This window comes from Mesoplodon densirostris, chromosome 18, assembly GCF_025265405.1.
Source record: "Mesoplodon densirostris isolate mMesDen1 chromosome 18, mMesDen1 primary haplotype, whole genome shotgun sequence".
NCBI classification, from domain to species: Eukaryota; Metazoa; Chordata; class Mammalia; order Artiodactyla; family Ziphiidae; genus Mesoplodon; species Mesoplodon densirostris.
Window position 1 is genome coordinate 16,731,327 of NC_082678.1, and position 27,391 is coordinate 16,758,717.

At 57.6% G+C, this 27,391-nt stretch overlaps 2 protein-coding genes across 7 annotated transcripts in view; one reads left to right on the forward strand and one right to left on the reverse strand.

Moving 5' to 3' along the window:
• Positions 1-14,022, forward strand: part of DNAH17 (dynein axonemal heavy chain 17) — a 109,466-nt gene extending 95,444 nt beyond the window's left edge. Inside the window, exons 72-80 of the mRNA XM_060082475.1 lie at positions 312-439; positions 2,252-2,479; positions 5,482-5,673; positions 9,525-9,704; positions 10,070-10,255; positions 11,345-11,527; positions 11,839-11,982; positions 12,480-12,705; positions 13,775-14,022. Coding sequence (XP_059938458.1) covers positions 312-439; positions 2,252-2,479; positions 5,482-5,673; positions 9,525-9,704; positions 10,070-10,255; positions 11,345-11,527; positions 11,839-11,982; positions 12,480-12,705; positions 13,775-14,022 — 1,715 coding nt within the window. The remainder of the gene's footprint in view (positions 1-311; positions 440-2,251; positions 2,480-5,481; positions 5,674-9,524; positions 9,705-10,069; positions 10,256-11,344; positions 11,528-11,838; positions 11,983-12,479; positions 12,706-13,774) is intronic.
• The window catches only part of PGS1 (phosphatidylglycerophosphate synthase 1), a 45,161-nt gene continuing 25,385 nt past the window's right edge, over positions 7,616-27,391 (reverse strand). For 2 of the 6 annotated variants that reach the window (XM_060082478.1, XM_060082476.1), the window contains 3 exons: positions 23,401-23,549; positions 18,639-18,767; positions 7,616-8,417 (listed from right to left, as the gene is read on the reverse strand). In XM_060082478.1, the coding sequence (XP_059938461.1) occupies positions 18,648-18,767; positions 23,401-23,549 (269 nt within the window). In that variant the 3' untranslated portion in view covers positions 7,616-8,417; positions 18,639-18,647. Of the gene's footprint in view, positions 8,418-13,226; positions 13,868-18,638; positions 18,768-23,400; positions 23,550-27,391 lie in introns of those variants that run through there. The other 4 variants (XM_060082477.1, XR_009530433.1, XR_009530434.1 and 1 more) reach the window with 4 other exon arrangements.

Consider the following 27,391-nt stretch of genomic DNA (forward strand, 5'->3'; position numbering starts at 1 on the left):
AAAGCAGATTAGTGGTTGCCAGGGGCTGGGGCGGGAACAGGATGCAGAATGACTGTTTAGTGGGTACAGGGTTTCCTTCTGGGGTGATAAAAATGTCCTGGAACCAGATAAACAGTCGCACGACACTGAATTATTAAATGTCCCTAAATCGTACACTTTAAGATGGCTTTTAAAGTGGTACATTTGATGTTATGTGTATTTTACCACAATTTTAAAAGGGGGAGGGTGTGGAATTCCCAGCTGTGGATCACAGAAGCTCCATTTTTGTCATTCAGCCGTCCCCATGCTTTTCCTGTTTTCCTTTCCTTTAGGGAAAAAATTGGGATTTACCATAGACAACGGGAAACTCCATAACGTGTCCCTGGGGCAGGGACAAGAGGTGGTGGCGGAGAATGCCCTGGACCTGGCTGTGAAGAAGGGACACTGGGTCATTCTGCAGGTACGGGGGTGGGCGGCACCCGTGCCTCTTGGGTGAGGGCTCCCAGCGTCAGCGCCCGCGGGGCTTGGCCTGAAGGCCTGAAAGAAAGCAGGTTATGGGATTCGCATTCACAAGCGTGGCTGGGAATCCTACAGCCCCTGAAGGAGGGGGCAGGAGGCGCCCACACCAAGCACAGCCCTGCCTGGGTTGGCAGGTGGTGTGAGGCATCACCACGGAAAGTGTGGATTCTTCAGCAGAGTGAGAAAGACATCCCCTCCTCCCCCTTGTGGGCTCGACTGCCCCCCCTCGGTCCTGCAGCCCCTCCAAGCACAACCCCCCCACCGACCACCGCCAGGTCCCGGCTGGTCCCACTGCAGGGCCGCCTCGGCGTCCGCAGACCCACGGCGTGGCTGACCTCAGTCCACAGGGCCTAGCCTGGTCCCATGCGGGGACCTCAGGTTCAAGTCATTTCTTTCTGTTCGTTTTCTTTTACAAAATGATCGCCATGACGAGTCCAGTTACCATCTGTCACCAAAGACATTACCTCATATTCCCCACACTGTACATTTCATACCTGTGACTCTTCTATTTTGTAACTGCAAGTTTGTACCTCTTAACTGCCCTCACCTATTTCTCTCCTCCCCGCACCCCTCTGGCAACCACCTGTTTGTGCTCTGTATCTGTGACTCTGTTTTGCTGTGTTTATGTGTTTTGCTTTTTAGATTCCACGTATACGTGAAATCATACAGTATTTGTCTTCCTCTGTCTGACTTGTTTCACTTAGCATCATATTCTCTAGGTCCGGCCATGTTGTCGCAGGTGGCAAAGGTTCTTTTTTATGGCTAGTATTCCATTGTGTATATACACCGCACCTTCTTTACCCACTCACCTGTTGATGGGCACTTAAGTTGCTTCCACATCTTGGCAATTGTGAATAATGCTGCTGTGAACATAGGGGTGCACGTATCTTTTGGAATCAGTGTTTTCATTTTCTTTGGATAAATACCCAGAATTGGAATTACTGGATGACACAGTAGTTCTATTTTTCATTTTGTGAGGAGCCTCCAAACTGTTTTCCATAGTGGCTGTGCCAATTTACAATCCCACCAACAGTGCATGAGGGTTCTCTTTTCTCCAAGTCATTTCTTTTTTTATATATAAATCTATTTGTTTATTTATTTATTATTTTTGGCTGTGTTGGGTCTTTGTTGCTGCGCGCGGGCTTTCTCTAGTTGTGGCGAGCGGGGGCTACTCTTCATGGCGGTGCGCGGGCTTCTCATTGCAGTGGCTTCTCTTGTTGTGGAGCACAGGCTCTAGGGTGCGTGGGCTTCAGCAGTTGTGGCACATGGGCTCAGTAGTTGTGGCTCGCGGGCTCAGCAGTTGTGGCTCACGGGCTCTAGAGCGCAGGCTCAGTAGTTGTGGCGCAAGGGCTTAGTTGCTTGGCAGCCTGTGGGATCTTCCTGGACCAGGGCTTGAACCCGTGTCCCCTGTACTGGCAGGCAGATTCTTAACAATTGCACCACCAGGGAAGTTCCTCTAAGTCATTTCTTTTTACTCAAGCCTCTCAGAGGAGGGGTGGGGACCATATAATCTCAGCCCTTATGCCAGTGGAGGGCGGGAAGGACTCACCACAAGGCTGGAGGTCCTGAACGAACTGAGAACAAACTTCAGCTCTGGGGGCTCAGTTGCTCAGTGAAATTATCAAGCGTGGCCAGAGCCCCGGGAAGGGCAGACAGCAGGGTGGGGAGTGCGGGTGCCACTGGGGAGGGGCCTGCCCTGTGGGCCCGGGGTGGGGAGGAGTGTGCAGGCACTAAGCCCTGGTCTTGGCCGCAGAACGTCCACCTGGTGGCCCAGTGGCTGAGCACCCTGGACAAGAAGCTGGAGCAGTACAGTGTCGGCAGCCACGATGACTACCGCGTGTTCATCAGCGCCGAGCCAGCCCCCAGCCCCGAGTCCCACATCATCCCCCAGGGCATCCTGGAGAATGCCATCAAAATCACCAACGAGCCACCCACGGGCATGTACGCCAACCTGCACAAGGCCCTGGACCTCTTCACCCAGGTAGCGTGGCCTCCCCCCGTGTCCCGTGCCTGGCCCAGCGTCAGCGCCTGCCGGTTCTCTCCCACTCACGCCACCCCCAGCGCGCACACACTCCTTGAGCCACAAAATGAACAGATCCCCGAAGGACTGTGCAAAATGCAAATGACCTAAAGTGCCTGGCGCACAGCTTCATAGAGCAGAAATGTGTATTGTCCATCAGTTTCATGACCTGCACGTCAGCCCCGGTAAGTGCGGGCCGGGTCCTCGGCTTGTCCAAGCACCTTAGGAAGGGGCCAAGCTCCTGAGGTGGTTCCCTGAGGGTCACTCAGCCTTGCTGGGGCCACAGTGCTGCCCAGTCCGCTGCTCTCACTCCCCATGAGACGCGATGCTGTGGGAAGGCCGGGTGCGAAGGGGATGGGGCCGCAGCGCCCGGCTGGAGGGCGGTGGTGGCAGACGGGAGGGCGGTAGTGCCTGCCGCACAGGGCTCCGTGCTCTGGTCCCAGGCCCAGTCTTCCTCCCTCGACAAGTAGGCCCCACTGCCTTGTGGAGGGACGCCGGGTGGCCTGGCCCTGCAGGGTGGGTAGGGGGGCCTCGGCCTGCCTGTCCACGCTGTGTCCGCCTGGACCTTTGTTCATGTGACTCCTCCCCAATCCAGACCTCCCAGCCCCCAACCTGCCAAGTGTGTAGCCTTCCCTGGCACCCCCTCCCCTCCGCAAATCCCCAGCATCTGCGTCCATTCTTTTGGTACCTGATCTTCATCTGTTCTATACTAGAACTTTCTGGGTGCACGCATGTGGTCTCCCAAGTGAGTCTAAAACCGTTTTCAAGAAGGAACCCCGTATTCTCTGATAATACCCAGCAAAGATCTACGTATGGAGCACATTGTGCCAATGTAGCGTAACGTCTATATCTGATTTCTTTAATTTATGTGACAATATCTGAGTCATCCACTAACCTCTCCCTACGGGCTGAAAGGACCCACCAAGGTCAGAGTGTAAAGTCACAGAGAACGGAAAGCAGGAAAACAGATGTGCAGACTGGGTCCTTCCTTCAAACAGTATGTTCGTGTGCCCAGGACGTGGTAGGCTCAGGGAACAGACAATGAACAAGATCCGTTACGCGGGGGACTGGCCTAGTTTGGTGAGGGGCGTGGACACGTTCACAGGAGTGAGGACAGGGTGTGATGAACATGTGGGGACATGCACGGAGTCCCAGGGCGACGCAGCTCACACTGGGGGCCGCAGGCCAGTGCGGGTCCCGGAGCTGTTTGCTGCCGTCTGTGCTGAGTCAGTACGGAGGTGGAGAGGAGGCACGCGGTGAGTTCTGTAGCATTTCGACATCGCTGTCAATCCAAGCACGTGATCCGTTTTTCGTTTCTATCCTATTTTGCTAAAATATCAGTCAGTGATGGAGTGGGGGAGGGTGGCGAGGTCGGCAGGGAGCTGGTCCCCCACTTGCAGGAGTCTGGGGCCTGCTTCAGGCCGCAGAGTGGCTCCCGAGCCAGGCTTGGCCGGGGGGTGGGTGTCGAGGTGGAGACAGCTGATGCGCGACGGGCAAGCAACAGAAAATGCAAGAGCCTCTGAGCCCGGGGAGCAGCTCCCCACGGTGCGTGGAGCCCGCTGGGGCCTCTGGCAGGGGACATGGGGGCCGGGAGGACGCGGACGGGCTGCTGGGCTTTGGGGAGATGCTCTGGCTGCTTGGAGTCAGCGGGAAGCGCAGTCGCTGTCAGGCAGAAGCGAGGTGGGGCTGCCCGGCTGAGGACAGGCGAGCGGGGACGTGGCTGGGGCTTGCTGAGGTGCTCGAGGGCTCCCTAACTTTGTGCATCACCTAAGGCGTCTGCAAAGATCAGAAGGGAAGCCATGAGGAAAGCTGGGCCCTCTTGCTTCCTGAGGGGACCCTCCCAAGTTCGGGGGCCCACTGCCTTCACAGAGTTTCACAGGAAGAGGCAGTAGTGGCTGGGACGCGCCCAGACCATCCTCGGGCACATCTGTGACCACAGAGCCCAGAGGCCCAGGAGGCCAGTGACGAGCGGTCCAACCAGAGGAAGTCTCTGGAGGCAGATGGAACCTGCCAGGCCTTCCCTCAGCCCCGGGCCTGGCGGGTTCCTCCCTCTGGTTGGCGGTCTCAGTCTGCACCCTTTCACGGCCGATGTCTGGAAGGGTCCAGCCAGGCCTGTCTCCTGGGCCCACAGCTGACAGGTGACGGCGCCATCTCTAGGACAGGCATTGAGGAAGGATCTGGGGGGGATGTTGGGGTGATGGAGCCCCCATCTGCGCCCCTCCCTTTCCATGTTTGCTGGAGGGGACCCCAGCCGGGCATCTGTGTCAGGGCTCCCATGGAATCAGGACAGGGCCCCTCCCTTGTTACACCTGGTGCATTTTTTCCTGGCACTTTTCCCGACGATGACCATTTGATAGGTGTCTGTCCCCTGGTCCAGCTTTCTGGCCGCCGTGCCTGCTGCCCCCGGCCACTGGGAGGCACTCATAGGGCTGAGTGGGTGAAGAGGAGCCCAGCTTAACTTCCAGAAGCCTCTGTGTTCAGAGGCACTCACTTAGCAAAGACTAACCCGTTAAAGTCGCACAAACCAGAGAGAACTGGGCTTCAGAATTTGGGCTGGGCTGGCCTTTCCGTGGGGCCACCTGCTTTCAGAAAGGGTTTGCTCAGCATCCCCTCCTCCGTTACAGATCGTTTTTGGCGCGTTTGGGGTACTGCTGGCTTGCAGATGATGAGGAACGTTGATAATTGCAGGGGAATTATATTGGGGAATATTTTCTTAGGAAGATGTATCAATAATTTGACTTGTAACCAATACTTAGTGATACAGCTGCATTTCTGCAGGAAGCAAGGACAAGAAAGCGCCCTCCACCCGACTCTACAGGTCGGGAGAGACTCGGGAAACCGGCTCAGAGCAGTCGATGGCCTTAGGCCCCACCCCTCATCCCCACCTGCACCCCCAGCGAAGCAGCTGGCAAAGACGGCCCTGTGCAGACCGTGCCTGACCCGGGGTGCTTGCCCTCCTGCAGGACACACTGGAGATGTGCACCAAGGAGATCGAGTTCAAGTGCATCCTCTTCTCTCTGTGCTACTTCCACGCCGTGGTGGCCGAGAGGCGCAAGTTTGGGGCCCAGGGCTGGAACAGGTCATACCCCTTCAACAATGGGGACCTCACCATCTCCATCAACGTGCTCTACAACTACCTGGAGGCCAACTCCAAGGTAAGGGCCCACCTGGAGACCAGCTGGGTGGTCCTCCCGCCCTGCCTTCCTTTCAATTATTCTGTCTCACATTTTAAGAGACACTGAATAGGTTTCATAGGCCAAAGAAAATCTGAAAACGTGCGACTCTTCTGTGACCCCAGCAATCTGATATAATGATTACCACCCAGGCCCTGGCCACCACCTCCAGCAGTTCTCAGCCGTCTGGCAATTTTTCTGACTCCACGGGAGTCAATATCTTTGGGGACCTGCCAGTCCTACACCCGAACAGGGGCTCGCCCAGAAAGGCCAGCCCCCCCGGACAGCATGAGCCTAGAGAAGACACGAAAGGGCTGCCTGGGCTGCAGGCCTTGCCGACAGAACACAGGTTCAGAGGGAAGGCCAAAAAAAAAAAAATCTCCCTGGAGACACAGAGCACTTCCTTTCATTTGTGTTGAAAATTAAAACCAGTGTGTCCGGTGCTGTGTGAGCTGTTGCGAGGGCTGCCGCGAGGCGGCTCCATGGCCGGGAGGGCCTGTCTGCGGGCCCAGAAGGGAGACTCGCGCCCCAAGTGGGGTGAAGCCCGCTGTGAGCCCCCCTCTAGATGTGGCCACCCCCTCGGGAACTGAGAGCCAGCCGTTCTCCCCACCTGACTGGCTCCTCTTGGGATCTTACGTGAAGCGTGGCGCTGGCACAGGACCCGTCTCCGTGACCCCCAGGGGGAGGCAGAAGGGAACCCCGTAAGCCCAGGGCTCCTCCGTGCTCCTGCGGCCGGCGCCTTCCTACACCAACAGAGCTGGACGTTCCGCTTACCCAGGAGGCTCCCGAGAACCTGCCCAGGGCGCCCGGACACACCCCTGCATCACCCCCTCCCCGTCCCAGCGCCCCAGGGCCAAGGCGCCCGCCGCTTTGGGGCACGGTGGGCGCCCCAGGGGCCTGGCTAGAGGCCTGAGGCTCACACACCCTCTCCAAGCTTTGGGGACTGAGCGACCAGGGGCGGAGGGTGTCCGGCCCATCATAACAAAGCTCAGACGCGCTGGGAGGGGAGACCTGGGCCAGCTGCCCCCAGACCCCGGAGGAAGACGACCCCCCAGGACAACCGCCACCCCAGCCTGAGCCTGGAATGTTGTTGGCTTAGTTCCTGGCCAAACACCGGAAGTCGGCCCTCCTCGGGGGAGGGTGACAGTGGTCTCCGTGGGCAGGTGCCGGGGGTCAGTTCGCCTATGACAGGGTCTGAGCTGAACGCCGGTGGCACATCTTACAATAAACGCACAAGTAAATAAACGCAAGAAGATGTGAAGAAAGAATTTCCTCATCACAGCAGCTTCGTCAGAGCAGTTCTCTCCAGGGAGATTCCAGTGGGAGGAGCAGTCTTGCTAGAAGTTTCTAACGACATTTACGCAGGCGCTTCCCTTGTTACACACCCACAGAACCCTAGCTGGGTAAGAAACTGCTCGAGAACGCACACCGTGTGCCCCAGTGACCAGCAGAGTGAGGCGTGAGTGACGCTCGGTGTCTGCTCATCAGTGTGTGATCAAGCCGGGGCCCCAGGCCTGCGCAGCCTGACCTTCCCTTTGTCCCAGCTCGCAGCAGGGAGGCAACGTTGAATAACCTCCTGTGAGGATGTCGCCCTCGGCCTGCGACGAGCCAGTCTATCCTCCCAACTCTGAGGAAGTCGACTCAGACTCTGAGGGCGAGGCCTGGCAACGTGTCTCTGACAAACGCTCTGGGGACTCCATCCAGCAGGTGCGGGCACATGGACGGCACCCGTCCCCCGGGGGTTAGTCCCACTACCCTGCATCCCAGGAGGCAGCTCACGGGGGCCGGAGAGGCAAACTGGGATGTACCCAGCCCCACTTTGCAGGAGAAACAGAAGCTGTCCCCAAAGCAAATACACAAAATGCAGAAAAGGCAGCTCAGCACATACCCAAGATAACCAAGCAGAGAGAAAAAGTGCAAGTCACAAGATGATGATCAAGAGGATATTAATGGTTTGTTGATTTATTTATTTTTGGTTGCGTTGGGTCTTCTTTGCTGTGCGCAGGCTTTCTCTAGTTGCGGCGAGCGGGGGCTACTCTTTGTTGTGGTACGCGGGCTTCTCATTGTGGTGGCTTCTCTTGCTGTGGAGCACGGGCTCTAGGCGCACAGGCTCTAGTAGTTGTGGCATGCGGACTCCAGTAGTTGTGGCTCGCGGGCTCTAGAGTGCAGGGTCAGTGGTTGTGGCTCGTGGGCTCTAGAGTGCGGGCTCAGTAGTTGTGGCACGCAGGCTCTAGAGCGCGGGCTCAGTAGTTGTGGCTCGCAGGCTCTAGAGCGCGGGCTCAGTAGTTGTGGCTCACGGGCTCTAGAGCGCGGGCTCAGTAGTTGTGGCGCACGGGCTTAGTTGCTCCGCGGCATGTGGGATCTTCCCGGACCAGGGCTGGAAGCTGTGTCCCCTGCACTGGCAGGCGGATTCTTAACCAGAGCCCCCCTGGGAAGCCCCGATATTAATGTTTTAAGTCAAAGTTCATGAGAGCACATCAGACACTTGATAAATCAGCAAGTTCTTATCCAATTAACTTCAACTTGCCCGCATTTGGTAAACAGCGGCCATCCAGGCAGGGCACTGTGGGAGTTACATAAATGCCCACCTTGCCCTTAAAGAGCCACAATCCTCAGAGAAACTCGTGTGTGTGCTGTGCTGCCCAGCGCGTCAGCCGCCACCACATGTGACATGCAGCAAGTCCCAGCCGAGGGGAACGAGACACTCTGGATTTCAGAAGCTTGGTCTAAAACAAAAAAAAGAACATAAAATACCTTATTCATAGTTTTTATGCTGAGTGCCTGTTGGAACAATCTTTCCACTTGAGTGGCTGCTGGCAAATCGGAAGTTACGTGCGTGGCTGCCCTGTGAGGCTCCTGCTACCGGACAGCGCCGTGCAGGAGGTGCAGCTACGTGCTGGGACCGGGGCAGGAGAACGGGTTCCTGGCTCTGTGGAGGGGCTGCGCTCGAGCCGCTCTGGAGGAGGAGCACGGTCATGGCCATGTGATGGCCAAAGGAGCGGCATCCCAGGCTGAGGGCACAGCATGGAAGCAGAGGCAGAACAGAGGGCAGTGAGAGTGGCTGAGGGTGGGATGCACGGAGAGGCCCAGCCGCCAGGGGGCGCACTTGTGTGCACTGCCCGGTTTGGTCCGGTTCCCTCGGGCCCAGGAGCCAAGGTTCTGGCGGGGAGGCTACTTGCCAGAGCTGGCTGTGCCACCGAGACCTCAGGGGCACGCGTGGGCAAGGCTACTGGAGTATAATCGGAACCAGGGCCCTTTGGGGGATCAGAAAGTAGACCCACTCGATAGATCCTGAAGGCACGACGAACTGGACGTGATTCATGGCCAGAAAGATCTACGGTGCCCAAGAGCCAACACCCCATCCACAAAGAGTTACCGCCCTTGCTGGAGACGGCGGTGAAGGGAGAGGTCACAGGTGGCTCCACACTTCCATTTCCAAGCGTGGGGAACAAAGTGGGGGGGCACGGGCAGAGGGAGCGTGTGGGAGCTGGGGGGGGCCTGCGGGGTCTGCAGTGCCGGTGCTGGGGTCGGGGAGGTCACGTCAAGGGAGAGCGCAGAGAAGCGGGGCGGGCACAGGGCCGGACCGGCCTGGCTGGGGGTGGGGTGGAGGCAGGGGAAGCTGGCAAGCTCCTCATGCGAGGAGCCCGGCAGGAAGAGGGCCAAGGAGGAGCTGGTGGCCGAGTCAGGGGGCAGGAAGGGCCAGGCTTGGGTCTGGTGACTGAGGGTAGCAGGGGACCCTGCAGACCTGGGGGAAGCAGGGGTGACAGGAGGGGCTGGCAGACCCAGGAAGGGGTGGGGCACAGGGTCCCCTGACGGCCACCACCCTTCTGAAGGTGCCCTGGGACGATCTCCGCTACCTCTTTGGGGAAATCATGTACGGCGGCCACATCACCGACGACTGGGACCGCCGGCTCTGCAGGACGTACCTAGAGGAGTACATCCGGGCGGAGATGCTGGAAGGAGAGATCCTGCTGGCCCCGGGCTTTCAGATCCCCCCCAACCTGGACTACAAGGTGAGGGCTCCTTCCAGGGATGGGTAACACATTAAACATTAGCTCCCTCTGTGACGCAAAGAAACAGAGGTCAGTGCCGTCCCGCGGGCTCCCTGGCAAGGACCTCCATCGCAGATGGACCACCAATAATCAAGCAAGTGGACAGGCAACCCAAATAAGAGGGCTTGAAAGGCAGCCTCCATGGAGGAGAGTGGAAACCCTGTGTGGCTGGGGAGCAGCCCCAAAAGGGGGTCAGGGAAATGAGGTTCTGTACAGAGGGCAAGACGTGGACAGAACGTTCTGGGAAGCGACGCTTAATAAACGGAGGACACGGGTTCCGGCCTGCACAGCTCTCCCTGCCTACCCAGCCCCCACCCCTTTTGCAGGGTTACCACGAATACATCGACGAGAACCTGCCCCCCGAAAGCCCCTACCTGTACGGCCTGCACCCCAATGCAGAGATTGGCTTCCTGACGGTCACCTCGGAGAAGCTGTTCCGCACCATCCTGGAAATGCAGCCCAAAGAAACCGAACCGGGAGCCGGCGGCACCGGGGTATCTCGCGAGGAGAAGGTAGGAGCCTGACTACCCATCGGGCAACAGAGGAAGGGCAGGGCCTGGGGCCTGGGGGCACAATGACCGGCAGCAGCCCCTGGGAGCTTGTTAACAACCTCATCGGGCCCCACTCCAGACCTCGGGATCAGGAACGTGGGAGTGGGGGAGGCTGCAAGCGGGCTGCTGCAGCCCAGACGGAGCACCAAGGGCTGAGCTAGAGAGAGGCGGGGCATCTCGGCGTGCTCGCCCCAGCAGCCTCCCTCCCTGCGGCTCCACACTCCCCTGGCTGGGCTCCCGAGAGGGCCTGCCCCGCGAACACAAGGGCAGCAGCCGAAGTCCTGGGAGGGCAGCGCATGTGGCTCAGGCAGGGCAGTCTAGACGCTGAAACCAGTCCCCCCAAGATGTGCTTAGGTGAGCACGGGGGACAGATCCCATGAACACTCACCGCAATAGCACAGCGCAGACGACGCAAGAGCATTTAACAAATTCCCAGCTGCCAGGGTTACCTCTGCCCTCTCAAAAGGCATTGGCACCTTGGCACTTCTTAAAATATTCCGGACAAGCTCTACTAAAAATTAGCTAAGTATTGGGCTTCCCAGTTAAGTAGACCAAATTCTTGATTGGAAGACTCTCAGTGCTCTGAGGCCCCTTGACCTTTTCTTTGTCTAATGACTGAAACCAGAGATCTACGGATGGTGCTCTGGTGGCAGTAGTGCTCGTGACCGCCATGTGGGCCGCCCCTTGAGAGGGTGTGCCCAGCACGGTGCCTGCAGACAGCCCACACCAAGCACAAGGTGATCTGAGGGGGGAGGGAGGCAGTGCATTCAGGGATGTCTGAAGGCACCAGGCTAGGGCAGCCTGATGCTCCCGTGGCCAGAGCCACATGGCCTTGACAAGGAAGCCAGAACACTAAAGCCTGCTGGCCAAGATTACCTTCCCCTGATCAAACGCGAGGCTGCACCTCCGTGATCCCGTTTTTCTGGCAACTCCGCCTGCCTTGCTCCTGGGCTCGGAGTTGAACGTCGGGGCAGCACCCAGGCCCTGGCGCTGGGGGAGGGCTGGGGGTGCGGGCGCAGTGACATGGGCTGGCTGGGGGCTGGCTTCCAGGTGAAGGCCATGCTGGATGAGATCCTGGAGAAGATCCCGGAGACCTTCAACATGGCCGAGATCATGGCCAAGGCTGCCGAGAAGACCCCCTACGTGGTTGTCGCCTTCCAAGAATGTGAGAGAATGAACATCCTGACCAACGAAATGCGCCGCTCACTGAAGGAGCTGAACCTGGGGCTGAAGGTAAAAACAGGGGTGGCAGGACCTGGGGTGTGACTTGGGACACGGGCTGGCCACCGCAGGCTGACTTCCCTTGGCCGCAAGACCAACAAGCCCCAGGCCACTGGGGGAGGGCGGCATCTCGAGTTCCCCAGTCTGGAGGAGTGGGCCCCTCAGGGCATCTGCAGGGGCACTGCACAGACCCACATCAACTCACGACACGGGGCGGGGGGGGGGGTGCTCGCCCACCTGAGAGCAGGTGAAACAAGGCATAGGACTGACCGGGTCTACGTCTGTGCCGAGCGCCCCAGCACCCCTGTCTGCATATCCCTCAGGGAGAACTGACCATCACGACCAACATGGAAGACCTGTCCACGGCTCTGTTCTATGACACTGTGCCCGACACGTGGATGGCCCGGGCCTACCCCTCAAGGATGGGCCTGGCGGCCTGGTACGCCGACCTGCTGCTCCGCATCAGGGTAAGGACAGGCTTCTGGGGGAGCCGCTGGCCTGACGCTCAGCAAACCTGCCCCCGGGGCCTGAGGAGTGAGGCTGGGTTGGCGGGGGGCGGAACATGCATCCCCGTCAGAGGCCTGGAGGCCCCTGCTGGCCTGGTCTTGGTTGGAGCACAGCCGGAAGGGCCTGGGCCACACAACGAGCACACAGGCCCGACAACACAGGAACTTCCTCCCCGAAGGAGAAAAGGGCGAGCGCGAAGCAAGAGCTGCTTCTGTGGCCACAGGTGCAGAGGCCCTCCCAGCAGAGCTCAGGAGGCTCCAGGGACACCCGTCAGGGGAGCCACCTCCTGGGGGAGAAAGAGAGCAGCAGCCTCTTTCAGACCCAAATCCTCAATCGTGAGCCCTGCTCCTGGACCCTGCTCTCCCCGTCCAGACCGTGAAGGGCGTCTCGGGCAGGCGGCCGTCCTCTGTGCAGAGGTGGGGAGGCTCTAGCACGGCCCTGCTCCCGTCCCCTGCAGGAGCTCGAGGCCTGGACGACGGACTTCACACTGCCTACCACCGTGTGGCTGGCCGGCTTCTTCAACCCGCAGTCCTTCCTCACGGCCATCATGCAGTCCATGGCCAGGAAGAACGAGTGGCCACTGGACAAGATGTGTCTGTCTGTGGAGGTGACCAAGAAGAACCGGGAGGACATGACCGCGCCCCCCCGGGAGGGCTCCTACGTGTACGGGCTCTTCATGGAAGGTAACGGGCACTGGCAGGGGAAGCACCGGGGGCACGTGGGCTCACAGTGGCCTGAGGAGCCCAACCACGCGCTGGTCTCCGCTTGGCTCTGCTGCGGTGCAGGCTCGTCCGCAGACCTGAGCCCCCGTTTTGAGGCCATAAGGAGCTCAGCCCTGGAGCCCAGGACAGGCATATGTTCTGGGGGTGAGGGTCCAGGAGCCCACCTCTGTCAGTGCTACTGTCCAACCACCGCAACTCCAAGGCACAGGTTCTAGGGCAGGGAGGCCCGACTGGCCCCCTCCCCTGAGCCCAGTGCGAGGCCATCCCATGGCCAGGTCCCAGCAGCGGGGGTGGGGGGCGAGGCTGGCACTCATTCAGTTCCGCCCACGTCACCCCTGTCCTGCACCTGGCAAGGTCAGACAGGACCGGACGGCAGGCCCACCCTGAGTTGAGTGCCAGCGACTCCCCCACCCTCCTTAGCGACTGATGTCACCCCTTTACCCCCTCCCCGTGCCCACATCACCCAAGACAAGCACAGCAGCAACCGTTCTCCATGTTTATTTTGGAATTAGACAGGAAATGTAAGCATCATTAAATAGGGTGAGTAGAAATAAGTCTGGTTCAAGGTAATAACAGTTCTATGTGCATATACATATTTATACTGTGCAGGTACACATAGGACAGTCCCTACATAGTGGGGGAAGCAGGGAGCTTTAGTCTGTCATTTTCAGCTAGAGTTGCTATGATTTCCTGCCACTGAAATGAACAAGGCTGACACAGGAGGCTCTGAAACCACCACGCACGTAGACAATGGAGCCCAGCGCCTTAGGGCTGATCTGTCCCTCAGAGGTGCACAGCGAGACACACAGGCAGTCACGCTGTGCACACGACCCCCACCCCGTCCTCTGCCTACAGCGCCCCCTGCAACAATTCCTGTGCAGTCCAGGCCCTGGCACCTGGCCTATCTCTGCAGGGGTGCGGGTGCAAGCCAGGCCCCTCCCCTCCCCCACTGCCAGCACGACAGATGGGAACTGGGAACCAGTCACCTCACCCTGGGCCACCCTGACCCTCGGCCGTGCTGTCCCTGCAGGAGCTCGCTGGGACACCCAGACGGGAGTCATCGCCGAAGCGCGGCTGAAAGAGCTGACGCCGGCCATGCCCGTCATCTTCATCAAGGCCATCCCTGTGGACCGCATGGAGACCAAGAACATCTATGAGTGTCCCGTGTACAAAACACGCATCCGCGGCCCCACCTACGTCTGGACCTTTAACCTGAAGACCAAAGAGAAGGCAGCAAAGTGGATCCTGGCAGCCGTGGCGCTGCTCCTACAGGTCTAGCTGGAGCCCCGAGTCCCGCCGCGAGGCCCACGCTGCCTGGGGCCAGGTACTGACCGCAACTTCAAATTTACAGTTAGGAACTCAGCCTCGCAACTATCACTTACGTTCACAGAACTGATGATTGCCTTTTTGTTCTCCTAAATAATCAAGGCACTTTATAACCATGCACATCTAGACTAGCCAGAGGGTGGAAGGCAGCCTGGGAGAGGGGGTGTGGATTGGATTAAAACAATGAAGCCACTTAGCCAGGTTTGTCTGATTCACTTGAGCCGGCCTGATGGCCACCAGGGGCCTGGCACAGGCTTGGGGGTGAGGCCCCAATTCCCAGCAGCCAGGGGAGCATCCCAGGAACCAAACCCCCAAATCCTGACTTCCCACAGGGTCAGTTGGGTTTATCTTTTCCCACCGGTGGCATGTAGGGTTAGAGCTGGAGGCAGTCACACCCTTGCCCGATGCTACCTGCAAACACCCACCACTAAGGGCCACAGGGTGTTCCATTCCCGTACAAACAGGAGCAGCCACTGCCACAGGCACTGTCCCCTAAAGCACTATTCCTTCTCTCAAGCAAGAAAACCTCCTTTGATTATGGTAATGCCGCCTCCCTGCCCCAGAATTCTGAAAAGCAAACTATTCCACGGAGGGGCCATTTCCATACAGCTCAAGTGCTTCCCTGTCAACTGCCCACTTTCTGAAACTGCTGGGAACAGGAGGGACCACTTTAAACACATGTCTGTGTCCTGGGAGGTTGCGATAAATGGTCGTCTCCTCTTAGTTCTGGACAGCATGTTCGTTGTCTTTTGTCTCCCTCCCCTCTCCCCCGCATCAGTTCTCACTTCCTGCCACCAGACAAAGTAGACTTTAAAACAAAGTCTACAATAGTAGGCAAAGAAGGGCATTATGTAACAATAAAGGGATCAATACAAGAAGACAATATAACGTTCATTAAACATATATGCACCTAATATAGAAGCACCTAAATGTATAAGGCAAATATTAACAGATGTAAAGAGAGAAACTGACAATAACAACAAATAGCATGGGACTTTAACACCCCTTTAAATCAATGGACAGATCATCCAGAAAGTCAATAAGGAAACAGTAGTCTCAAATGACATATTAGGTCAGTTGGACTTAATAGATAACTAGAGCACATTCCATTCAAAAGCAGAAGAATACACATTCTTTTCAAGTGCACATGGAACATTCACCAGGATGGATCATGTGCTAGGCCACAACACAAGACTTGACAGATTTAAGAGTACAGAAATTATATCAAGCATTTTTTTCCAACCACAACAGTATAAAACTAGAAAGCAATCCAAGAAGAAAAATGGAAAAATACATACATATGGAGACTAAACAACATGCTACCAAAAAAAAAAACAAAAAAAAAAAACCAATGGGTTAATGAAGAAATCAAAAAGGAAATCAGAAAATACTTCCAGACAAATAAAAACACAACTTTCCAACATCTATGGGATGCAGCAAAACCAGTTCTAAGAGGGAAGTTCATAGCGATACAGGCCCACCTCAAAACAAGAAAAATCTCAAACAACCTAACCCACCATCTAGGAATTAATTAGAATTAGAAAATGAAGAACAAACAAAGCCCAAGTCAGCAGAAGAGGGACAGGTGCTCAGCAGCCAAGACACCCTGACTTGCATCTGCAGGCACTGCGCCCCAGGGGTGAGCGCTGCAGCACCGCAGTGGGCACAGGGAGGCCAGGGCACGGGCGACAGGGCTAAGGAGAGGTGGTGTGCGCGCACGCGCACACACACACACGCACACACACGCGCGCGCGCACACACACACACACACACACACACACACACACACACACACACACACACACACACACACACACACACACACACACACACACACACACACACACACGCCAGCAGGGACAGGCCCCCATCTGACGGACCTAGGTAATGGGTGCAGACAAAATGAGACGATGATGAACTAGAAAACCAGGGGTACAGGAAGGCAGCTAGCAGGGCCCACAGACTCCAGCGGGGGCCCATAGGCTGGCACCTCGGTGTTTTCTAGCTTCAAAGCAGAGTAAAGCAAGCACCACCCCGCCACACCCCCCCCACACCTGGCCTCCTTCTAAGTTCAACTTGATGCTGAAGTAGTTTTGTGAAAACTTTTTTCCAAGTATTCACCCAATCCATGGGTGAAGAAGAGGTCCTAGAAGCCCTAACTCCAAGGCCAATAATTTACAACAATCCTGGGGCCTAGTGGGGCTAAGAGGGAGAAGGAAAAATGCCCCTCAAATCCTCTCTTCCTGGGGCCTAGAGACTCCACCCCTTTGGAAGGCAGGAGTCCTGCCCCCAGAGCCTGGCCACCGGGCAACCACCTCTGCTGGCCAGGAGGGGTCACTGTAGCCCTTTGTGTCCAGGCTGGAGGGCCAGGAGAGCCACCACTCTGCTGGAGGACATAAAACTGCCAGTGGCCACCAGGCAACTCATTTTAATCCCTGGTAATAAGCACAAAATGGGGAGATTTTCCAGTTTTGCCTAAAGCCTGAGATAAAACATTTATTCCACACTCTACACATTGTGGGTAGATGACAAAATTCTCTTCGAACTTTGCGAAAGATGATTCACCTTGCTTGGAGCTGCAATCCAGCCTTGGGGAGACAGAGGCTGGGACAAAAGCTATGCTGCGTCTAAAGGTGCCGTGACGCCTGCAGCAGTCCTGGTGGGTGGAAGGGTAGGGGCCCTGGCTGGGGCGAGTGCCCGGGGGAAGAGGGAGGGCCCCGCCCAGGACCATCCCAAAGGCAACCGGCAGAGACAAAGCGAGCAGCTCGCAAAGGGGGCAGCCGCGGATTGCTCAAGCCCAGCCGTGGCACGGCACAATGCTCGCTCTGGCCCCACGGCATCTGCAGGAATGCAAACACTGTTTACTGAAAGCCTCTCTCCAAACAGAAACCCAGTGCCCCGGCACAGGCACATTCCTTTGGCTTCCCTCCTCTCCCTGTCCCACAGGACAATCTAATAACTGGTTTGGAGGCAAACAGTGTGCACTGATGTGCTGCCGCCCCCAGGCAGCGTGGCGTGGCCACTGCTCCACCCAACTCCCCACCACGACAGCCTGCAGATCTGCCCAGGCCCAGGGGAGGGGCGGTGGCGCGCTGTCTGACGGGGCGCCCCCCGGCGCCGGCGCCCACGCACACAGCAAGGTGGCGCGGGCGAGGCCAGCCACGGCCGCCCGGGACCCACGGACGAACACGACCATCGGAGCCACCAGCCCTTTGGAGGGAGACAACGAGAAGCTGCCTCCAGAGCAGATGGGCAGGGATGGAATCCCGTCTGCTGCCCCCGGCCCCAAGGATGAGCTGCCATGCCCTGGGGCTGCGAGGCCTTCTCTCTGGGCAAGGTTCAAGGACCTGAAGGTCTGGGGACTGGGCAGGGAGGTTCTGAAATCTGCTCCTGGAGACACTGGGGGCGGCGCAGGAGCACACGGGTAGATACCAGAAGAAGCAGGTAAAAGAGTCAAAAGTGGCTGCTAGGGGGAAGGAAGGGCCGCTGCATCTTGCTGGCCTGTCGGTTTTACTCTCTAAATTCGCAGGTTATCTGAATGAAACTTAAAGTAATTAAAATGCTGAGAAAAAAATGAAACCAATAAAATTTTTTAAAGTGAGGCTGAAAAGAGAACCATGGTACCAGGCCGCAGGGGCCGCGGGCCGCACACAGTGCCAACGCGGACGACGCTCGGCCGCTCAATCCTTTATCCTTGTCCTCCCGCCTCCTCTCTCCCTTCCCCACAGGCCAAAGGCCCAACCATTCCCATCCCCCCCCCACCCCCTAGCGTGGGCTGGACCAGCAAAGTCCGGCCCAGAACATCTCACCCGGGAGACTGATCCCATCTGGGGCCACACGGGGGGAGGTCAGGGTCTAAAGTGATCTGGAACCCACAGGGTGACTCAGGAGAGACCCCACCTCCGACAGCAGCTGCACCCTGGCCGGCGGGCAGCTCAGGTGAGGCCTCGTCTCGTCCTCCCGTGGGACACGGCCAGAGGCCCGGCCGCTAGGGGGAGGCTCCTGGGCAGGCGGAGCACGTCCTGCTACCAGCTGCCGGCACGACAGCACCTCGTCTCCGCAAGCGCACGTCCCAGACGCGTCCGGGAGCTGAGGCAGCAACCCCGGGGCCTCTCAGGCGGGCCGCTGCGGCGGCCCAGGGCGGCCAGGACGCTCCCGACCAAGAGCGAGCGCTGCCCCTCCGCTCCCACTGCCTTTGGGACGGCGTGCTCAGCAGCGAGGAGGGGGCGCAGGATCTGCCTCTGTACCCGGTGGCCACCAGGCCCTCACGCCAGGGCCGCCTCCGGCCCCCGGGGACGGGAGAGCGTAAGCGGGCCCCACGATGCTGACCGCACCACAGCCCCAGGACGTGGCAGAAGGTAAAAGGGCTGCCTCACTTAGCACCAGGCTTCCAAAACCTCCACACCCACCCACGAGCCCAGACGTACACCCCTGGACATGTAACCAAGAAAGGACGAAAGGGCCCTGGAGTCCCTGCGAGAGGCCCCGGGGACCCCCACTGGGGGGAGCCCCCTGTCCCCCTAGTGACCCCCTGGGAAACCGCACTGGGCCGGCCCGGTAGTCAGTACCTGCTGTTCTCAGAAGAAGTTCTTAATCAGCGGAGTCACCATCTTCACCCACAGCTTCACCTGCCGGCTCGGCTGCTCAAAGGTGGCAGAGGACACCACGCCCGACCTCAGGTAGAGCTGCTCCTGCTCCTGGGGAAGAGGAACAAACAGGAGTGAGGGGTCGGCTCCAGCACCAGGTGACGCAGCCTGCCGGCCCAGGGGCTCCGTGGGGGCCCCAGCGCAGGTCGCCCTGTACACATCCCTTAGAAAAGCCAAGAAGCCAGTGTGTTTCAATTTTTAAGACCAAGCAAGACGTATGTGGGACAGGCAATTCAGAGTTGAAGAAATACAGCTGGTGGAAAAAATATTTAAAAGTTCGCCCTCACTAAATGAGGTAGTGCCCATTAAAATAATGAGGTTTTCTTTAAATGAGACAGTTTTTTCTTCTCTCAAACTGGCCAAGAGTTGTTTTGTAACATCATCGCCCTCTGCTGATGAAGGCCGAGGGAACAGGCACTCTCGGACACTGCTGATGGAATGAATGGAAAGGGGGCGCGAAGCATCTGTAGAGCAATTTGGCAACAAGTACCAAAAGCCTTAAAAAGCTCCACTTGCAAGAGTTTATCCCAAGAAAATAACTATGCACTAAGATTTTTGTGTACTGATATTTATCACACCAACATTTATGACAGAGAAAACCTGGAAACCCCCTAAATGTCCACCAACCAGCTAATTAAATATAATAAACCCACATGACAAATCAGCATTCACCATAAGATAATCATACTCTAGAAAAACATTTACTTAACCATATGGGAAAGTGCAAATATATTAAGTGAAAGACACTGGATATGAGTTAACATACACAATATAATCCTACTTTCGTTAAGAAGAAAAAAACAAGTTACACCTCTCCATATGCACACAGAACAAGACAGACAGGAGCAATCAAAGCAATTTCAGTGACTCTCTGGATGAAAGGGTTATAGCGTCCTGTAACTTTTCTCGATTCTTACAATGAACGACTATTACTTACATATTTAAAAACAGGTTAAGGGCCTCCCTGGTGGCGCAGTGGTTAAGAGTCCGCCTGCCGATGCAGGGGATACGGGTTCGTGCCCCGGTCTGGGAGGATCCCATATGCCGCGGAGCGGCTGGGCCCGTGAGCCATGGCCGCTGGGCCTGCGCATCCGGAGCCTGTGCTCCGCAACGGGAGAGGCCACAACAGTGAGAGGCCCGCATACCGCAAAAAAAAAAAAAAACAGGTTAAAAAACACTGATATAAGCCTCGTCTTAAATTGTGTTTAGAATCTTTGAGAGGAGAAACTGTCTCTTTTTAAAACATTACACCCTACAAGTGCTGTGTTTCCCTAATAAGGTATCGAAGCTTTCAAAGGGCAAAAGGCAGCAGTCAGGGGATGTGATTCTGTGTCCACCACCAGGAGTGGTGACATCCCTCTCTGAACCTTGTGTCCCTTTAATCTATAAAATACTGACTTTACCCACACTATGGTGAGGATCCCCCAACGCTGGCTTTGCAAACACCCTGTCCACTGCGGGACCAGGAGCCCCAAGGGGACAGTGGATGCCACCGCACCATCCCACTGGGAGCTGGACGCAGGAATGGAAGCCACGTCCCTGGCAAACTCCTCTGACCCAGGGAGGACAGGGGATGAAGGACACCGCGCCCTCCTGGACATTACAGAATCTGTCCACAGCTCTTCCTGTCACGGGCTGGGGAAATCTAGTGCCCGACTTCACATCTTCCTGCACAGTTTTTGCGCTCACTCCCTTGTGAGTGGTACTCCCAGGGCCGGGGTCCCTGGCGCTTCAGGTCTGAGCAGACTTTGCCGGCCGCCCGCTGACCACGGCTGGATGGGCCTCATGGAGGAGCCAGCCTTGGTCTCGGGGGGCTGCTTTGCAGAAGTCTCCAAAGACCCGGCTCCAGCTTTATGTTTTCCAATGAATACACAGCCAAGATTTCAATTAAATTACCAGAAACACTTAAGTTTCCTCACAGACTCCACACGGGGATGGAGAAGGAAGTCAGCTGGTCAAGGTTACAATGCTGTTCAAGGGAGTCTTTCTTAGGTCACAAGTGGTAAACCGTGTCCTCTGAACAAAACCAGGAAGCTTTCAGTTTTTATTGTACGTACTAAGTGAAGGGAGGGACTTCGGATTCGGATAAAAATATCTCCCCACTCCGGTGCCCAGTGTGACATGAACAGGGCCCTTCCCTGGATCCCCAGGAGGACTCCAGAGGCAGCTTCTGAGAGCAGGGACCCGGGCAGCCGGGGTTTCCGGGACTTTCTGGGCTCGGGGAGGGTTGTGGGGCTGGGCAGTCCCAGCATCGGGCATCGTATGGGCCTCTCCAGAGGGTGGCTGCAGTCCCAGTATATCAATACATAGGCGGAGTTATCCAGAAATGCATTTTTGCATTTCAAAGGCACAGAAATCAACGTGCCTCTAAAGAAAGGAAGGACTGCAGTGGCATGAACTGCCACCCTCCCACCATCAAAAGCCGCTGGGATCCAGGTTTGGGAAGAAAAACAAAATATCCCAAATATGTCATTTGGGAAAGCAGCTCCTGACCACAACCGGCCTAGCTTTTCTCAAGATCCAGGATGTGGGTTCAGTCCCCTTACTCAGGAAGTGGCGGAGAGCGGCCAGCACCGGGACCCTGGGCAGAGACTTGCTCCCCCAAATCAGCCCAGACCCATAGAGACCTGGTCCTCGCCAGAGGCCACGTTCACACTGACCACTCGCTACCGTCTGAGGAAACCCGGCTCTCAGCAACCGAGGCGAAAGTCCAGGAGACCCCACTGTTCCTCTCAACCCAGCCCGCTCTGAGGCCGGCCGGCCCCTATTGGAACCTCCTCGGTCATTTGCTGGAAGCCTCACCATAGCATCTGTGATCTGCTGAGGAGATCAGATTCTCCCGCTGGCCACCCAGAGCCCGACCGCTGCCACTTCCTCTCGGCCTTGGTCGTGAAGCCCTTCCCGGCACCAAGGCCCCACTCAGTCACTGACAAGATTCCCAGATCGCAGGAGGAGATCCCAGGGAACAAGGCAGTTACCATTTCCTCGTCCATCAACAAAGGCTCCAACAATTTCGCAACAGTAGTTCCCAAACACAAGAATAAAAGCTTAACTCAGTCTATACGCTTCTGAGGGCTGGCCTACGGCAGTGTTATCTACATTGCCATGACTCAGGAGGGAAGCTGGCACCTTCCCTGGAAAGGCTTTGTTGTCAAGGTCACAAATTTGTGAGCCCAAAGGATCATCTAGGTTTCACATACACAGGGGCTGTGCTTGCATTCTTGAAAGTTCATCAGCACTGCTGCAGGTGCTCAAATGCGAAGATTCACACAGAAGCACTAACTTTCAGTTATTCTCGACTTTAAACAGAAAGACCATCACGAAAGGAGGCCGAGACCGCTGCCCCTTGGGGAGTCACTGCCACGTTCCTATCCCGGGGAGCAAAGGGCGCTCTCCCCTGTACCCCCTCCCCGACCTGACCGTGGGTTTCCAGCAGCCAGCAGCAGAGGCTCAGGGTCCCGTCCCCCGGGACTCTCCAGCCCCACCTCAGAAGAAGGGGCCGCTCTCCCGTGAGCCGTGCCGGGAAGTCTCTTCCCAGGGGAGCGGGAGGTCCTTGGTGGGCCACGTAACGCGCCCACCGAGCCGGACAAGGCAAGTTCTGTGCTCTCTCGGGCTCCAGGTCCCCGCTCTCAAGAAAAATGCCTGCCTTCCCCCCTCATAACTGTAAGGAAAGAAATCCCATTACAACTAGGAGCGTGACAAAAACAACACAGAAATTCCAAGACACCTTGGAAACAGGGGCCTGCCTCGCCCAACCTCCGTCCCCCGACGCGGGCAGGAGGCGAGGCAGCCACAGCCTTCCACTGCGTCCGCCCACCACCGGCCCCACAAACATGCCACAAGGGGCCCCTGCGCCTGGCCAGGCACCCCTCTGAGCAGTCCCTCCACCACCTCCTCTGTAGGTCAATCCCAAACCAGATCATTACCAAGTGAAACAATCTGAACTAAAATAAATAGAATTCAAGTTCTCAGCGCAACAGGACCGTGCATGCCGACTCAAGGGCACAGACAGAAATCTGTGAGCGGGAAGGTCAGGGCGCTCGCGACGGCTCAGCTCCCCATGAACCACCTCTGCCTGCACGGGCCTCTAAGTTCATTCTAAGGTTTGGCTCTTTTTTCCGGGCTCTCTGTCTCCACGTGCAGAGATTCTGGCTCCCTGCGTGCCCCTTCCGCCTGGGTGGCAACCCTGCCTCCTGCCTCTCCCTCCCCCGGCTCTGAAGCACCTCCTGGGGAGGGTCTTCATCAGAAATGACCGAGGCCGCCTGAGGCTCTTCCCTAACGGACCCAGGTCCTGTGTAACCCTGGCTCCTTACCCCCTCTCATGGTTGATCCGCAGTCTCAGAAGAGGTTGGGAACCAGCACTGTATTCACATGCCAGTGAGAACAGTGTTCTCTTCCCGTGCAGGGAAAGAAAATGTCCTCCAGGATGTAAGGGGTGGTGGGGGGAGCCCCTACAAGGCAAGAGCGAGCCCCGGGCTGGAGGCAGAAGGGCCCGGGCTTCAAAGGACAGCCCCGCGGCAGGTGTCCCTCAGGACCAGCCACCAGGACACGCGAGAGGACCCCGGTTCTTTCCCACTCTGCTCAGCCCCCGGCAGGAGACGACGGCAGAGGCAGCCCTCGGGGACCTGGCACCCAGCTATGCCGCCCCCACCCCCCCGGGGAGGTCCCACCTGCCCCAACCAACCTGGTGAAGCTGCTGCTGCAGGGCCCGGCTCTCCGTCACAATGGCGATCTGGGCCTCCAGGTCCCGGTGAACTGACCTGTACCCAAAATTAGGAGAGCCAATCAACGTGAGACAGGGCAGGCTGCTCCCTGCCAGGTACAGCCAGAGGCCTGCAGGGAAAAGGAGACGTGCAGACAGGAAGTGAGCACAGCAGCTGCCACAGCCTCTCCAGTCGCGCTCCAACCTAAGAGGAAAGCAGCCCCCCACGGGGTTTGCGTGAACAAGACACCGAGGGGATGGGCTAAGCGGGGGCCACGTCTGCCCAGCCCAGGGTGCTGCCCAGAGGCACAGGGACCGCAGTGTCTGCGGGGCAGCCCGGCACTAGGGACGCTCACTGGGATGGCTCCCCTTTCTGCCGCATGGCACGCTGTGGCCTCTTTTCCCGACAGGGCGAGAAGTGGGTTCTTAAAAGGACCCTGGTGATGCCCGTGCTCAGGCTCTGTTCTCACCCCCACCCACCCCGCGATGCTACCAGAGCCCCTCCCAGAGAGCGCAGGACCTCTAATCCCTGCTCTCTGAACTGCCTCAGCCGCGTCCTGGCCACCATCCAGCCTCCCATGTCCTTCCGCAGGCCCGGAGGGAAAGCGGCCCAGCAGAGCTCAGGTCACACCTGCTTCTCAGGAAAGAAGCCAGCTGACCTGTGGGCTCGGGAACAGAGATGCTTTCACCCAAGCCAGCAGACGTGGGGCGGTTACGGGGTGACAAAGGACTGGGTTTAAGAGCGGGTTACATGGCAAAGCAGGCGGTAAGCAGCCTGTGGGGTGGAGGGCATCTGTCCTTCCTCCTAGAACTGGTGTGAGGATGCCCCCACCAAAACCCTTGCAAGAGCAGAGGGCAGAGAAGCGAGGGGACTGGTCCAGCTCCCACCTCCTCCCAGAGGAGCGCTCCGTGGGCCCCTGAGTCAGAGCTCTCGATGTCTGGGCTCCTATGGGATTTTGTCCCAAATCTCTTAAGGTGGAGCCTGGGTCTGACCGAGCTATTAAGGGTCCCTGCAAGGGGAGGAGCAGCCCAGCACGGGCCCTTTAAGAGGGTTTTGGGGCGGGGGACAGCCGATAGAGCCCCAGCCTGAAAACAGAGCTCAGGTTACTCCACTGCTGCATCTACCTGAAGACGAGCTGGGCCCTGCCTCCCCAGGGCCACTCGACTCTCCCTCGCTCAGACTGCTGACTGCGAAGCCCACCAGGGCGCCAGAAATGAGCCTGCTGGGGGCTCGGGGCTTTAGGCCAAACAGACAGACGAGAGGTCACGAGAGGCCAGCGCACGAGAGAACCTGGGAGGCCCTGTCCGTTTCAGTCCCACCCCAGAGAACACTGCTTCCCCCTTTTTTGCTAGAAAATGAGCCAGTTAATACCACAGAGGAAAAAGCAGGGCTCGGTGTGAGCAGCCATGTGGCAGTGGCTCCTGCCTTGCCCGCCACCCTCCCCCAGCACTGGGAACTCGCCATCTCTGACACCACGGCGACATCTCTGTAATGAAGGTGGTGGATTCTCTCAGAATCCTACATGTCACCTGAAACACAGCAGGCAGGTCCTCTGCTTTGCACCCCATTCCATCCCCTCCGAGTTCCAGGCCCCATACTTCTAAAAAGACTATTCCCCAAACCTAACCTCTCAAGGACATCTGCTGCCCAGACTTCCTTCCTCCTACGGCGAGCCCAGGCTTGCATCTGGCCTCTATCTTTCCCTCCACGCTGCACCAAGAGTGCCCAGGCCAGGACACCCAGTGTGGCCACGTCAGTCCCAGGCTTCTCCGCAGGCCACCCCGCACAGGGCCGGCCTCCTCGCACCCTCCCACCACCACGGGTCTCTCCCCTGCCAACATGACCCTTTCAAAGGGCACACAGGCACGCAGGAGCAACACAAGCAAATCAACAACATGTAACACACACCACACTCCTAAAATAGAAGGCCATTTCCTAATTCTCACTCAGACCAGGAGCATTTCCAAGAACGTCTTGGGTAAGAGGTGATGACTCTCTGCTGCCTGTTCCTGTAATACGTCTGCCACCCCCCCAACACACACACACGCAGGGGCCACATCAAAGCCACTGCTTGCCCGTGTGTATCGCTCGATCAACTGCAGCCCGCTCCGCTGGGCCGCTGCATGTAAGCAACCGTGTGGCTCACCTTAGCACGCGGCCAGACCACGCGGGTGGGCAGGCTGGCCCTGGCACTCTGCTCCAGATGCCCAGGGAGGTCCGAGCCTCCTCCTCTGCAGTAAAGGCCCTCCATCTGCACTAGGCTCAGCCGCCCCGCCCCAGCCCTCCATAAGCCCAGGGCTGGGCGGGACAAGGCGAGATCTCCACCTGTTGTTACTGTTCCAAATCTTCTTTTATTCAATGTATTTTATTATTTCATATTTTTTTTTTGGCTGCACCACGTGGCTTGCAGGATCTTAGTTCCCCAACCAGGGATCAAACCCGTGCCCCCTGCAGTGGAAGCTCGGAGTCCTAACCATTGGACTACCGGGGAATTCCCTGTTCCAACTCTTCTGATGCCAAGATTGGCCCCTTAAAGACACTGGGGGGCTTCCCTGGTGGCGCAGTGGTTGAGAGTCCGCCTGCCGATGCAGGGGACACGGGTTCGTGCCCCGGTCTGGGAAGATCCCACATGCCGCGGAGCGGCTGGGCCCGTGAGCCATGGCCACTGAGCCTGCGCGTCCAGAGTCTGTGCTCCACAACGGGAGAGGCCACAACAGTGAGAGGCCCGCGTACCGCAAAAAAAAAAAAAAAAGACACTGGGTCTGCTTGGTGCTACCTGTCCAGCTGGCTTGCCCAAGCCCACTCAGAGAGGGGACAGGTGAGAGCCAGGACTAGGGAGGCCCAACACCCACATGGGTGACGTGGGATTAGGCTGGTGTAAATCACTTGCCATCATGACCCTGTGTCCCTCCAAGGCTCCCAGACCACAGGGTCTGGCAGGGAAGGTGGGAAGGGCCTGGTCTTACACGTACTTATTTGTAAAATCTGCCTAAACGCAGACCACTCCCTCTCAAGGCAACCTATGGGTCAGCCATCAGAGGCAGGCAGCCCATCTCAGCCTGGCCCGCAGCTCCCCAGTATGGACCACTGCTTCTCAACCTGTTTTCATTCCTGATCCCTGAAGGAGCTTTTTAGCCCCGCTGAAGACTTTTTCAGCACGCTCCCCGAGAACCAGTCTCGGCTCCGTGGGGCGGCATCAACCCTGTTGGTCATGTATGACACACACCTACTTCTTCTCTCTTCTCTCTTCCCTGCCACCTCTGCCTCCCTCAGCTTCTTTCTGCTCTGGCCCAGGGTGGACTTCAGGTGAGTGCTTGGATTAAAGAGGCAGTGCTTTTTTACCTACTGACCACTTTGGTGAGGCCTGCAATCACCCAACCAACCTCCCCTGTAGACTCATTTGCACGGTCTTTCTCCATCAAAAAGAAAATAAAGACCATAAATGGCGCAACGGCCACCCTTTGGCGTGCCGTGATGGGGCGGGGCTTAGTGCAGCGTGGGAAGCCAGAGGGGGATGCCACGTGGTGCCACCAGCAGCTCCACACAATGCCCACGGCCTCAGAGAGCCCGGGACAGGGGGGCTGCTATGAACAAGAGTCCTTCTAGATAGAAGATCACCAAGTCAGGAGTTTTCAGCTATTGGTCTGTGCCCTAGAGACAACTGGGAGACTCTCACTCAGGGAGGGGAGCGCACCCCCCACCAAAAAGGCCCTTTGGAGCTCCTGAGCCGTCAGAACCTCCAGCCAGACACACACGCCACTCAGGATGTCAGGGTGAACACACACACACAAAGGGTGAGACTGCCGGGCAGGGACTCACTGTCGGGAAACACAGCACTTCCCAGCCCGGCCATAAACCTGTTATCAAGCCCCAAGTCCTCATCCCAGGGCTCGACCTTTGGGCCCAACACCTCCAGCATTCCTGGAACCAGTGGATCAGGGAGAGACTCTGCAGCAGCAAGGACAGCACAGC